The sequence below is a fragment of the Pristiophorus japonicus genome, unplaced genomic scaffold (assembly GCF_044704955.1).
Source record: "Pristiophorus japonicus isolate sPriJap1 unplaced genomic scaffold, sPriJap1.hap1 HAP1_SCAFFOLD_3239, whole genome shotgun sequence".
Taxonomy (NCBI): Eukaryota; Metazoa; Chordata; class Chondrichthyes; family Pristiophoridae; genus Pristiophorus; species Pristiophorus japonicus.
In genome coordinates this window covers 2,613-17,492 of record NW_027253040.1, presented here as the reverse complement: position 1 = coordinate 17,492, position 14,880 = coordinate 2,613, and the positions used below count along the sequence as shown (strand labels likewise).

General features: G+C 59.7%; 1 protein-coding gene across 1 annotated transcript; it reads right to left on the bottom strand.

Moving 5' to 3' along the window:
- Positions 1-393: 393 nt before the first annotated feature.
- LOC139249562 (histone-lysine N-methyltransferase 2A-like) lies at positions 394-14,533 on the bottom strand (the record flags this gene model as incomplete). The annotated part of the gene is made up of 8 exons (XM_070872501.1): positions 394-504; positions 1,388-1,489; positions 3,363-3,547; positions 4,413-4,526; positions 5,277-5,397; positions 8,729-8,824; positions 11,485-11,631; positions 14,420-14,533. Coding segments are annotated over 8 exons (990 nt in total), but the record flags the coding sequence as incomplete, so codon positions are not given.
- Between the last annotated feature and the right edge of the window lie 347 nt (positions 14,534-14,880).

Below are 14,880 nucleotides of genomic sequence, written 5' to 3'. Positions count from 1 at the left end.
AGAGGGCGACAGGGAGAGAGAGAGAGAGAGAGAGAGGCGACAGGGAGAGAGAGAGAGAGAGGGGCGACAGGGAGAGAGAGAGAGGGGGCGACAGGGAGAGAGAGAGGGGGCGACAGGGAGAGAGAGAGAGGGGGCGACAGGGAGAGAGAGAGAGGGGGCGACAGGGAGAGAGAGAGAGAGAGGGGGCGACAGGGAGAGAGAGAGAGGGGGCGACAGGGAGAGAGAGAGAGGGGGCGACAGGGAGAGAGAGAGAGAGAGAGGGGGCGACAGGGAGAGAGAGAGGGGGCGACAGGGGAGAGAGAGAGAGAGGGGGCGACGGGAGAGAGAGAGAGAGAGAGAGAGAGAGAGAGAGAGAGAGAGAGAAGAGAGAGAGAGAGAGGGGGCGACGGGTACCTTAGTGAAGTAGGTTTTTGCAGAAACGTTGGCTCTCTTGGTGTCTGGGAACTCAAACTCCCCGTTGATGCTGGTCTGAATTATTCGCACTATGTCGTCCGAGAATTCCAGCTACAGACCCAATAAAATGGCAGAGTTAGAAGCGGCGGAGGGGGGGAGGGGGGAGAGAGAGCACAGTCACTGTTGTAATGTGGCACACAATTTGCGCACAGCAAGCTCCCACACACAGCGATGTGATAATGACCCAGACCGTCTGTGTTCCTGATGTTGGTTGAGGGATAAATATTGGCCCAACATCACCGGGCAGAACTCCCCCTGCTCTTCTTCCAAATAGTGGCCGTGGGATCTTTTACATCCACCCGAGAGGGCAGACGGAGCCTCGGTTTAATGTCTCATCCCAAAGACGGCACCTCCGACAGTGCGGCGCTCCCTCAGTATTGCCCCTCCGACAGTGCAGCGCTCCCTCAGTACTGCCCCTCCGACAGTGCGGCGCTCCCTCAGTATTGCCCCTCCGACAGTGCAGCGCTCCCTCAGTACCGCACCTCCGACAGAGTGGCGCTCCCTCAGTACCGCCCCTCCGACAGTGCGGCGCTCCCTCAGTACTGCCCCTCCGACAGTGCGGCACTCCCTCAGTACTGCCCCTCCGACAGTGCGGCGCTCCCTCAGTACCGACCCTCCGACAGTGCGGCACTCCCTCAATACAGACCCTCCGACAGTGCGGCACTCCCTCAGTCCTGCCCCTCCGACAGTGCGGCACTCCCTCAGTACCGCCCCTCCGACAGTGCGGCACTCCCTCAGTACCGCCCCTCCGACAGCGCGGTTCGGCGCTCCCTCAGTACTGCCCCTCCGACAGTACGGCGCTCCCTCAGTACCACCCCTCCGACAGTGCGGCGCTCCCTCAGTACTGCCCCTCCGACAGTGCGGTTCGGCGCAAGATCAGACTCTGACGGCGTGCTGGCCTTTACCACATCCGCTCCGCCCACACCAGACTCACCACTGATGTATAATACCCCTCGTCAAACTTGATCCTCACACCCTCCAGGTCACAGGGAATCGGAATATCAGCCACATCGGAATCATCATCTGCGCAAGGTGCCTGTAGAGAATCACACAATGGTTACAGCACGGAAGGAGGCCATTCGAGCCCGTGCCGGCTCTCACCTAGGTCCCACTCCCCCCCCCCCCGCCCTTTCCCCGGAGCCCTGAAAATGTTTTCCTTTCAGGTACGTATCCAATTCCCCCTTTTGAAAGCCACGATTGTGTCTGCCTCCGTCGCCCCCCCCACTCGGGCTGCGTATTCCAGATCCGAAACCCCTCGCTGCGTGCAACAGCTGTCCTGTGTCGTCCTTCTGCCAATCGCCTGAAATCTGTGTCCCTCTGGTTCTCGACCCGTCCGCCAATGGGAAGAGTTTCTCTCTCTCTCTACTCTGTCCAGACCCCTCATGATTTTGAACACCTCGATCAAACCTCCTCTCAATCTTCTCTGCTCCAAGGAGAACAACCCCAGCTTCTCCAGTCTCTCCATGTCAATGAAGTCCCTCATCCCTGGAACAGTGCATGTAAATCTTTTCTGCTCCTGCTCTAACGCCTTCACATCCTTCTTAAAGTGCAGTGCCCTACAGTGAAACGGAAAATAACTCGCCTTTCACGACCTCGTGACATACCAAATAAAGTTCCTTCCAATTGTTGTAATCATAGAACAGCACAGCAGGATCCCACTGGGCCCCTTGAGCCGGCTCTGTGACAGAGCGACCCTAATCAGTCCCACTCCCCCCCTGCCCTTTCCCCACAGCCCCGGCACATTTCCCCTTCCAGTATTTACCCAATTCCCGGTTTGAAAGTCACTATTGAACCTGCTCCGACCGAGCTTTCAGGCAGCGCGTTCCCGATCACAACAACTCGCTGCGTAAAAAACATTCTCCCCATCTCCCCCTCTGGTTCCCTCGCAGATTATCGTCAATCTGTGCCCCTCTGGTTACCCGCCCTCCTGCCCCCCCCCCGGGGAACACTTTCTCCTGATTTACTCCGTCACAACCCCTCGTGATTTCGAACACCTCGATCAAATCTCCAATTGGACTTCGCTGCCCGAGGAGGATGTAATGTAGGAAACACAACAGCCAATTTGCGCACGGTAAGCTCCAACAATTAGAAACGAAATAAATGATCATTGGAGTGTTGATTTGAGGGATAAATATTTGCTGTGACACTTGCCCCTGGCCTTCTGTGAATGAGTGGCGGTGGGATCTTTTACGTCCACCTGAAAGACTAGACAGGACCTCTGTTTGAAGTCTCATTCCAAGTACGCGCTCCCTCAGTACTCCCCCTCCGACAGCGCAGTGCGGCGCTCCCTCAGTACTGTCCCTCCGACAGTGCGGCGCTCCCTCAGTACTGCCCCTCCGACAGCGCAGTGCGGCGCTCCCTCAGTACTGCCCCTCCGACAGCGCAGTACCTCGCTCCCTCAGTACCGCCTCTCCGACAGCACTCCCTCAGTACTGCCCCTCCAACAGCGCAGTGCGGCTCTCCCTCAGTACTGCCCCTCCAACAGCGCAGTGCGGCACTCCCTCAGTACCGCCCCTCCGAAAGCGCAGTACGGCACTCCCTCATTACCGCCCCTCCGAAAGCGCAGTACCTCGCTCCCTCAGTACCGCCTCTCCGACAGCACTCCCTTCAGTACTGCCCCTCCGACAGCGCAGTACGGCTCTCGCTCAGTACTACCTCTCCGAAAGCGCAGTACCTCGCTCCCTCAGTACCGCCCCTCCCTCCCTCAGTACCGCCCCTCCGTCAGCGCAGTACGGCGCTCCCTCAGCACCGTCCCTCCGACAGCGCAGTACGGCGCTCCCTCGGTACATGGGAGCATCAGCCTAGATGTGTGTGCACAAGTCTCTGGAGAGGGACTTGAACCCGCGACCGTGAGACTCGAGAGGCGAGCGTGTTACCTCGTGAGCCGAGGGCCCTCTCGACAGCCTTACCTCCTTGTGCTTCACCAGGTGAGCAGTCAGCCGCGACGACACCAGACCCGTGAGCACCTGCTTCAACCCGGACAGCAGCTCGCTGGTAACCACCTCCTGCCATTCCGCAGGCTTCCCCTCCATACAAGGCAGGCACGTGTAGACGATGTTGTCGGGGAGGTTGGACAAGATCTCGTACATCTCGTCTGAGCGAGGAACACACAAGACCACGACAGGAAATAAACAAGGCAGGGTAAGTACGGACTGCATCATTGGAAAATATTCCGACAGTGATCACAGAATCTCACGGTACAGGAGGCCACTGGGCCTGTGCCGGCTCTGTGAAAGAGCGAACCAATCAATCCCACTCCACCATTGCTAATAAGAACATAAGCAATAGGAGCAGGAGTGGGCCATACGGCCCCTTGAGCCTGCTCCGCCATTTAATACCATCATGGCTGATCCGATCATGGACACAGCTCCACTTCCCTGCCCGCCCCCTTATCGGTTAAGAAACTGTCTATCTCTGTCTTAAATATATTCAATGTCCCGGCTTCCACAGCTCTCTGAGGCAGAGAATTCCACAGATTTACAACCCTCTGAGAGAAGAAATTCCTCCTTATCTCAGTTTTAAATGGACGGCCCCTTATTCTAAGACCATGCCCCCTAGTTCTAGTCTCCCCCATCAGTGGAAACATCCTCTCTGCATCCACCTTGTCCAGCCCCCTCATAATCTGACACGTTTCGATAAGATCACCTCTCATTCTTCTGAACTCCAATGAGTAGAGGCCCAACCTCCTCAACCTTTCCTCATAAGTCAACCCCCTCATCCCCGGAATCAACCGAGTGAACCTTCTCTGAACTGCCTCCAAAGCAAGTATATCCTTTCGTAAATACGGAGACCAAAACTGCACACAGTACTCCAGGTGTGGCCTCACCAATACCCTGTATAACTGGAACAAGACTGCCCTGCTTTTATACTCCATCCCCTTTGCAATAAAGGCCAGGATACCATTGGCCTTCCTGATAACAGGGCTGACTGCGCGTTACGCGAGTCACTTTGCTACTGACCTGAAACCCCTTCGCATTTCGCATGGACCCAGTGGTCACATTTCGAACACTGCATCATCTTACTCTCGTAGTCGTTGTCCTCATAGCATTTGGTACAAATGGGACAGTAATTACCTGCGGAGCGACAAAGGCAATGACAGGTTTCAGTGCATGTGAACAGCAACCAGATGTAACCATCACACACTCCCAGGGCAGGTACAGCACGGGGTTAGATACAGAGTAAAGCTCCCTCTACACTGTCCCATCACACACTCCCAGGGCAGGTACAGCACGGGGTTATATACAGAGTAAAGCTCCCTGGACACTGTCCCATCAAACACTCCCAGGGCAGGTACAGGGGGTTAGATACAGAGTAAAGCTCCCTCTACACTGTCCCATAAAACACTCCCAGGGCAGGTACAGGGAGTTAGATACAGAGTAAAGCTCCCTCTACACTGTCCCATCAAACACTCCCAGGGCAGGTACAGGGGGTTAGATACAGAGTAAAGCTCCCTCTACACTGTCCCATCAAACACTCCCAGGGCAGGTACAGCACGGGGTTATATACAGAGTAAAGCTCCCTCTACACTGTCCCATCAAACACTCCCAGGGCAGGTACAGGGGGTTAGATACAGAGTAAAGCTCCCTCTACACTGTCCCATCAAACACTCCCAGGGCAGGTACAGCACGGGGTTATATACAGAGTAAAGCTCCCTCTACACTGTCCCATCAAACACTCCCAGGGCAGGTACAGGGGGTTAGATACAGAGTAAAGCTCCCTCTACACTGTCCCATCAAACACTCCCAGGGCAGGTACAGCACGGGGCTGTGTCCTCTCAGCGACGGGAAGCCTGCGCAGAAGCCCCTCCCGTCCCGCATGCTTACCTTTCTTGAACAGCTTGGCACAGTCGTTGCACAGGGTGAAGTCGTACGACCATTCCGCATCCCAGCTCCTCCCCGGGGTGGTGGCCCCGCAGCTCTTGCACCGCACGCACTTGGGACAGACCTGGCCGGCGGGGGGAGAGAGAGGGGGAGCGGGAGGATCAGAATACAAGCACTCGCTCGGCAGCTCATTCCGGCTCTCTCGCTAAAAGGTGTGGGAGGGTGAGGAGGTTACAGAGATAGGGAGGGGTGTAGGGGCCGGAGGAGGTTACGGAGATAGGGAGGGGTGTAGGGGCTGGAGGGGGTTACAGAGATAGGGAGGGGTGTAGGGGCTGGAGGAGGTTACAGAGATAGGGAGGGGTGTAGGGGCTGGAGGGGGTTACAGAGATAGGGAGGGGTGTAGGGGCTGGAGGGGGTTACAGAGATAGGGAGGGGTGTGGGGGCTGGAGGGGGATACAGAGATAGGGAGGGTGTAGGGGCTGGAGGTTACAGAGATAGGGAGGGGTGTAGGGGCTGGAGGGGATTACAGAGATAGGGAGGGGTGTAGGGGCTGGAGGTTACAGAGATAGGGAGGGGTGTAGGGGCTGGAGGGGATTACAGAGATAGGGAGGGGTGTAGGGGCTGGAGGTTACAGAGATAGGGAGGGGTATAGCGGGCTGGAGGGGGTTACAGAGATAGGGAGGGGTGTAGGGGCTGGAGGGGGTTACAGAGATAGGGAGGGGTATCGTGGGCTGGAGGGGGTTACAGAGATAGGGAGGGGTGTAGGGGCTGGAGGAGGTTACAGAGATAGGGAGGGGTGTAGGGGCTGGAGGGGGTTACAGAGATAGGGAGGGGTATAGCGGGCTGGAGGGGGTTACAGAGATAGGGAGGGGGGGTCGAGGAGGAATTGAAGATGAGGATGAGAATTTTGAAGTCGAGGCGTTGGGTTAAAATAAAGTTTACGCCAAGGAAATGTCAGGGTGGATAACTTGTAACATGTTGTCCTTTATTGCAAAGGGGATGGAGTATAAAAGCAGGGAAGTCTTGCTCCAGTTATACAGGGTATTGGGTGAGGCCACACCTGGAGTACTGCGTGCAGTTTTGGTCTCCGTATTTACGAAAGGATATACTTGCTTTGGAGGCAGTTCAGAGAAGGTTCACTCGGTTGATTCCGGGGATGAGGGGGTTGACTTATGAGGAAAGGTTGAGGAGGTTGGGCCTCGACTCATTGGAATTCAGAAGAATGAGAGGTGATCTTATCGAAACGTATCAGATTATGAGGGGGGCTCGACAAGGTGGATGCAGAGAGGATGTTTCCACTGATGGGGGAGACTAGAACTAGGGGGCATGGTCTTAGAATAAGGGGCTGCCCATTTAAAACTGAGATGAGGAGGAATTTCTTCTCTCAGAGGGTTGTAAATCTGTGGAATTCGCTGCCCCAGAGAGCTGTGGGAGCCGGGACATTGAATATATTTAAGACAGAGATAGACAGTTTCTTAACCGATAAGGGGATAAGGGGGCGGGCAGGGAAGTGGAGCTGAGTCCATGATCGGATCAGCCATGATGGTATTAAATGGCGGAGCAGGCTCGAGGGGCCGAATGGCCGACTCCTGCTCCTATTTCTGATATTGTTTCCCCCCGGGGCTGGGGAGTCTAGAACCAGGGGTCACACAGTCTCAGGATAAGGGGTCGGCCATTGAGGACTGAGTTGAGGAGGAATTTCTTCACTCACGAGGGTGGTGGGGGGGGGGGGGGGTCTCTGAATATATTTAAGGCTGAGATCGATAGATGTTTGGAGTCTCGGGGAATCGATTGATCGGACAGGAAAGTGGCGTTGAGGTTGAACATCAGCCATGATCCTATTAGCAGAAGGCTGTGGAGACCAAGTCACTGAATATATTTAAGAGGGCGATAGATAAGATTTCTAGAACCAAAAGGCATCAAGGGGTATGGGAAAAAAGCGGGAATATGGTGTTGAGATAGAGGATCAGCCCATCACCCTCGGCAGAGCCTCGGAATCGAGGAAGACTTGCCTCCACTCTTAACACGAGTCCTGAGGTGACTGAACAGTCCAATACGGGAACCACAGTCCCTGTCACAGGTGGGACAGATAGACGTTGAGGGAAGGGGAGGGTGGGACAGATAGACGTTGAGGGAAGGGGAGGGTGGGACAGACAGACGTTGAGGGAAGGGGAGGGTGGGACAGATAGACGTTGAGGGAAGGGGAGGGTGGGACAGACAGACGTTGAGGGAAGGGGAGGGTGGGACAGACAGACGTTGAGGGAAGGGGAGGGTGGGACAGACAGACGTTGAGGGAAGGGGAGGGTGGGACAGACAGACGTTGAGGGAAGGGGAGGGTGGGACAGACAGACGTTGAGGGAAGGGGAGGTTGGGACAGACAGACGTTGAGGGAAGGGGAGGGTGGGACAGATAGACGTTGAGGGAAGGGGAGGGCGGGACAGATAGACGTTGAGGGAAGGGGAGGGCGGGACAGATAGACGTTGAGGGAAGGGGAGGGCGGGACAGATAGACGTTGAGGGAAGGGGGAGGGTGGGACAGATAGACGTTGAGGGAAGGGGAGGGTGGGACAGACAGACGTTGAGGGAAGGGGAGGGTGGGACAGACAGACGTTGAGGGAAGGGGAGGGTGGGACAGACAGACGTTGAGGGAAGGGGAGGGTGGGACAGACAGACGTTGAGGGAAGGGGAGAGTGGGACAGACAGACGTTGAGGGAAGGGGAGGGTGGGACAGACAGACGTTGAGGGAAGGGGAGGGTGGGACAGACAGTGGTTGAGGGAAGGGGAGGGTGGGACAGATAGACGTTGAGGGAAGGGGAGGGTGGGACAGGTTTGCCGCACGCTCCTTCCGCTGCCTGCGCTTGGTTTCTGCACGCTCTCGGCGACGAGACTCGAGGTGCTCAGCGCCCTCCCGGATGCACTCCCTCCACTTAGGGCGGACTGGTCTTTGGGCCCAGGGACTCCCAGGTGTCGGTGGGGGATGTTGCACTTGATCAGCCATGATGGTGGTGCAGACTCGAGGGGCCGAATGACTGATTCCTGCTCCGAATTCTTGTGCGTCTCACACTTACGCTGCACGCTGATGTTGAGTACACTCAAGGCTAAGATTTCTGGGCACTCGGGGAATCGAGGGATACGGGGGAACGAGGGAAAGTTGAGTTGAGGTCGAAGATGGGCCGTGGTCTTGTTGAATGGACCTGCGATTGGTCCTGAGTGTGAGGGGGAAATCACAGCAGAGGCAAAGGGGGCCGGGGCGGATACAGTCGCCGGATTGAATGGTTCTATTCAAAAGGTGTGCGCTTGCTCAATGTGTGGGAGTGGGGCTGATCCCGGCTCCTGATGGCCATCTCGGGACTGCACGACGGAGATCGGTCACGACCCGCTCGCGCGCGCACGCGTCGACACGCCCCCCCCCCCCCGCTGTGGGGGTCCCCGGCTTCGATCGGGGGTCAGCCTTACCCAGGTCTGCCGCTTCTTGCTGGGCTTGGTGGGGTAGTTGGGCCCCAGGCAGGCCGCGTGGTAAGTGGCTCGACACTTGTTGCACTCCAGGAGCTGCTGCGGGCACAGAAACAGAGGGCGGGGCTCAGTGCGGTCAGTCAGCCTGCCCAGGCCGGGGGGGGGGGGGAGGGGGGAGGAGGAACCCCGAACCCGTGAATGTGGGACCGCCAACACGCGACAGTCTCACCGCGGCTGATCAACAGGAGCCCCACTCGTCCTCGTCTCCCGACTCCCATCCCGTCCTCCTGCCCACGACTCCCATCCCGCCCTCCTGCCCCCGACTCCCAGTCCCGCCCCCGACTCCCAGTCCCGCCCTCCTGCCCCCGACTCCCAGTCCCGCCCTCCTGCCCTCGACTCCCAGTCCCGCCCTCCTGCCCTCGACTCCCAGTCCCGCCCTCCTGCCCTCGACTCCCAGTCCCGCCCTCCTGCCCTCGACTCCCAGTCCCGCCCTCCTGCCCCCGACTCCCAGTCCCGCCCCCGACTCCCAGTCCCGCCCTCGACTCCCAGTCCCGCCCTCCTGCCCCCGACTCCCAGTCCCGCCCCCGACTCCCAGTCCCGCCCTCCTGCCCTCGACTCCCAGTCCCGCCCTCCTGCCCCCGACTCCCAGTCCCGCCCTCCTGCCCTCGACTCCCAGTCCCGCCCTCCTGCCCCCGACTCCCAGTCCCGCCCTCCTGCCCCCGACTCCCAGTCCCGCCCTCCTGCCCTCGACTCCCAGTCCCGCCCCCGACTCCCAGTCCCGCCCTCCTGCCCTCGACTCCCAGTCCCGCCCTCCTGCCCCCGACTCCCAGTCCCGCCCCCGACTCCCAGTCCCGCCCTCCTGCCCTCGACTCCCAGTCCCGCCCTCCTGCCCTCGACTCCCAGTCCCGCCCTCCTGCCCCCGACTCCCAGTCCCGCCCTCCTGCCCTCGACTCCCAGTCCCGCCCCCGACTCCCAGTCCCGCCCTCCCGACTCCCAGTCCCGCCCTCCTGCCCCCGTCTCCCGTCCCGCCCTCCTGCCCCCGTCCCGCCCTCCTGCCCCCGACTCCCAGTCCCGCCCCCGACTCCCAGTCCCGCCCCCGACTCCCAGTCCCGCCCCCGACTCCCAGTCCCGCCCCCGACTCCCAGTCCCGCCCCCGACTCCCAGTCCCGCCCCCGACTCCCAGTCCCGCCCCCGACTCCCAGTCCCGCCCCCGACTCCCAGTCCCGCCCCCGACTCCCAGTCCCGCCCCCGACTCCCAGTCCCGCCCCCGACTCCCAGTCCCGCCCCCGACTCCCAGTCCCGCCCCCGACTCCCAGTCCCGCCCCCGACTCCCAGTCCCGCCCTCCTGCCCCCGACTCCCGCCCTCCCGCCCCCGACTCCCGCCCCCCCGCCCCCGACTCCCAGTCCCGCCCTCCCGCCCCCGACTCCCGCCCCCGACTCCCAGTCCCGCCCTCCCGCCACCGACTCCCGCCCCCCCGCCCCCGACTCCCAGTCCCGCCCTCCCGCCCCCGACTCCCAGTCCCGCCCTCCCGCCCCCGACTCCCGCCCTCCCGCCCCCCGCCCCCGACTCCCAGTCCCGCCCTCCCGCCCCCGACTCCCAGTCCCGCCCTCCCGCCCCCGACTCCCGCCCTCCCGCCCCCCCGCCCCCGACTCCCAGTCCCGCCCTCCCGCCCCCCGCCTCCCAGTCCCGCCCCCGACTCCCAGTCCCGCCCTCCCGCCCCCGACTCCCAGTCCCGCCCCCCCGCCCCCGACTCCCAGTCCCGCCCTCCCGCCCCCGACTCCCAGTCCCGCCCTCCCGCCCCCGACTCCCAGTCCCGCCCTCCCGCCCCCGACTCCCAGTCCCGCCCTCCCGCCCCCGACTCCCAGTCCCGCCCTCCCGCCCCCGACTCCCAGTCCCGCCCTCCCGCCCCCGACTCCCAGTCCCGCCCTCCCGCCCCCGACTCCCGCCCTCCCGCCCCCCGCCCCCGACTCCCAGTCCCGCCCTCCCGCCCCCGACTCCCAGTCCCGCCCTCCCGCCCCCGACTCCCAGTCCCGCCCCCGACTCCCAGTCCCGCCCTCCCGCCCCCCAGTCCCGCCCTCCCGCCCCCGACTCCCGCCCTCCGCCCCCCCGCCCCAGTCCCGCCCCCGACTCCCAGTCCCGCCCTCCCGCCCCCGACTCCCGCCCTCCGCCCCCCCGCCCCAGTCCCGCCCCAGTCCCGCCCCCGACTCCCAGTCCCGCCCCCGACTCCCAGTCCCGCCCTCCCGCCCCCGACTCCCGCCCTCCGCCCCCCCGCCCCAGTCCCGCCCCCGACTCCCAGTCCCGCCCTCCCGCCCCCGACTCCCAGTCCCGCCCTCCCGCCCCCGACTCCCGCCCTCCCGCCCCCGCCCCCGACTCCCAGTACCGCCCTGCAGCCCCCGACTCCCAGTCCCATCCTCCTCCCACCGACTCCCATCCCAGTCCCGCCCTCCAGCCCCCGACTCCCATCCCAGTCCCGCCCTCCTCCCCCCGACTCCCAGTCCCATCCTCCTCCCACCGACTCCCATCCCAGTCCCGCCCTCCTGCCCAGACTCCCATTCCCGCCGACTCCCAGTCCCGCCCGACTCCAGATTCCCATTCACGCCCACTTCCTCCCCCATCAGTTTCCATCCCCTCCCAATTCCCATTATAGTCCCCAAAGTCCCATCGCTATTTGGGAGCAGCCCGGAACTTGATGCCCATTTGAGACACTCCCGACTCCCCCGCCAAAATCGGATTCCTGCCCGGGACGTCCCGCGAGCACCTTTGAAGCTTTGCTCTTGCGGCCGCAGACGTGACAGAACTTGCACCGGCGACAGCACCAGTTCTCCTTCTGGGCGTGGGACGGTCTCTCGCTCTCACCCAGACAGAAGCTGTGGAAGGGCTCACAGCACACCTGGCAATACACCATCTGCAGGGGGAGAGAGAGTGTGTGAGCGAGTGTGAGAGAGAAGGGGACAGAGAGAGAGAGAGAGAGAGAGAAGGGGACAGAGAGAGAGAGAGAGAGAGAGAAGGGGACAGAGAGAGAGAGAGAGAGAGAGAAGGGGACAGAGAGAGAGAGAGAGAGAAGGGGACAGAGAGAGAGAGAGAGAGAAGGGACAGAGAGAGAGAGAGAGAGAAGGGGACAGAGAGAGAGAGAGAGAGAAGGGGACAGAGAGAGAGAGAGAGAGAAGGGGACAGAGAGAGAGAGAGAGAGAGAGAGAAGGGGACAGAGAGAGAGAGAGAGAAGGGGACAGAGAGAGAGAGAGAGAAGGGGACAGAGAGAGAGAGAGAGAAGGGGACAGAGTGAGAGAGAAGGGGACAGAGTGAGAGAGAGAGAGAGGGGACAGAGAGAGAGAGAGAGAGAGAAGGGGACAGAGAGAGAGAGAGAGAGAAGGGGACAGAGAGAGAGAGAGAGAGAGGTGACAGAGAGAGAGAGAGAGAGAGAGAGAGGTGACAGAGAGAGAGAGAGAGAGAGAGAGAGAGAGAGAGAGAGAGATGACAGAGAGAGAGAGAGAGAGAGAGAGAGAGAGAAAGATAGAGAGCGAGTGTGCACATCAGGAACCAGCGGTGAGCAACACGAGACACAACTTCTATTTGTACAACATCCTAAAACACTTCACAGGCAATTAAAGGTTTTTCGTAAAAACATGTTTTCACTATTGCACAGAATTCACAGCCCACTGGGCCCCACCGCTCCGTGCCGGGGTTTATGTCCCCCGCTCCGTGCCGGGGTTTATGTCCCACCGCTCCGTGCCGGGGTTTATGTCCCACCGCTCCGTGCCGGGGTTTATGCCCCACCGCTCCGTGCCGGGGTTTATGTCCCACCGCTCCGTGCCGGGGTTTATGTCCCACCGCTCCGTGCCGGGGTTTATGTCCCACCGCTCCGTGCCGGGGTTTATGTCCCACCGCTCCGTGCCGGGGTTTATGTCCCACCGCTCCGTGCCAGGGTTTATGTCCCCCCGCTCCGTGCCGGGGTTTATGTCCCACCGCTCCGTGCCGGGGTTTATGTCCCACCGCTCCGTGCCAGGGTTTATGTCCCCCCGCTCCGTGCCGGGGTTTATGTCCCACCGCTCCGTGCCGGGGTTTATGTCCCACCGCTCCGTGCCGGGGTTTATGCTCCACACCAGCTCCCTCCCTCCACTTTCCATCTCACCCCATCACCATATCCTTCTATTCCTTTCTCCCTCATCTACCCTATCGAACCCCATCAGAATTTTAAACACCTCCATCAGCTCACCCCTCAGCCCTCTCTTCTCTAGAGAAATGAGCCCCAGCCTTTCCTGATAGTTATAACCTCTCAGTTCTGGGATCACCCTCGTAAATCTTCTCCGCACCCTCTCCAGTGTCTCGATAGCCTTTTTATAATATGGAGACCAGAGCTGTGCACGGTGCTCCAAGTGTGGTCTAACCCAGGTACATGGAGACCAGAACTGTGCACAGTGCTCCAAGTGTGGTCTAACCCAGGTATATGGAGACCAGAACTGTGCACCGTGCTCCAAGTGTGGTCTAACCAGGTATATGGAGACCCAGAACTGTGCACAGTGCTCCAAGTGTGGTCTAACCCAGGTATATGGAGACCAGAACTGTGCACAGTGCTCCAAGTGTGGTCTAACCCAGGTATATGGAGACCAGAACTGTGCACAGTGCTCCAAGTGTGGTCTAACCCAGGTATATGGAGACCAGAACTGTGCACAGTGCTCCCAGTGTGGTCTAACCCAGGTATATGGAGACCAGAACTGTGCACGGTGCTCCAAGTGTGGTCTAACCCAGGTATACGGAGACCAGAACTGTGCACAGTGCTCCAAGTGAGGTCTAACCCAGGTATACGGAGACCAGAACTGTGCTCAGTGCTCCCAGTGTGGTCTAACCCAGGTATACGGAGACCAGAACTGTGCACAGTGCTCCAAGTGTGGTCTAACCCAGGTATATGGAGACCAGAACTGTGCACAGTGCTCCAAGTGTGGTCTAACCCAGGTATATGGAGACCAGAACTGTGCACAGTGCTCCAAGTGTGGTCTAACCCAGGTATATGGAGACCAGAACTGTGCACAGTGCTCCAAGTGTGGTCTAACCCAGGTATATGGAGACCAGAACTGTGCAGTGCTCCCAGTGTGGTCTAACCCAGGTATATGGAGACCAGAACTGTGCACAGTGCTCCCAGTGTGGTCTAACCCAGGTATATGGAGACCAGAACTGTGCACGGTGCTCCAAGTGTGGTCTAACCCAGGTATACGGAGACCAGAACTGTGCACAGTGCTCCAAGTGAGGTCTAACCCAGGTATACGGAGACCAGAACTGTGCTCAGTGCTCCCAGTGTGGTCTAACCCAGGTATACGGAGACCAGAACTGTGCACAGTGCTCCAAGTGTGGTCTAACCCAGGTATATGGAGACCAGAACTGTGCACAGTGCTCCAAGTGAGGTCTAACCCAGGTATATGGTGACCAGAACTGTGCACGGTGCTCCAAGTGTGGTCTAACCCAGGTATATGGAGACCAGAACTGTGCACAGTGCTCCCAGTGTGGTCTAACCCAAGTTTTTTTCTCCAAGTTTAACATTACGAACATTGTAAACACATAATGCTTTTCTGCAGTGCCTTACATCACTCTGGGACATCCCAATGTGCTTCACAGCCCCTGAACGGCTCGGCTCTACCTGATCACCACCCCCGATGGACCCAGTACCACCTGCCTGTCGCATGTTATTCGGTAATACTGACCTCGTGATGTCCCTGACTGGCACACAGCAGGCACAGGACCCGGGGCAGGATTGGAACGGACGACAGCACACTCAGACCGCCCATCAGCCACACATTTTCAATGTCGCAGTCCTCCTGCGGGGAACACAAGAACATGAGCATAAGGAGCAGGAGTTTGCCATTCGGCCCCTCGAGCCTGCTCTGCCATTCAATGAGATCACGGCTGATCTTCTACCTCAAACCCACTTTCCCGCCCGCTCCCCATATCCCTCGCTTCCTTAATATCCAAAAATCTGGCCAGCGTGATCTCCTGGATTAGTGTCGATGGGTCGGAGTGTAATTTCCCCAGATTTTTCTCTCCCTAAATTGGCCTGGGTTTTTAAATCTGGTTTTTGCCTCCCAGGAGATTGTGTACAGTTTTGGTCTCCTAACCTGAGGAAGGACATTCTTGCTATTGAGGGAGTGCAGCGAAGGTTCACCAG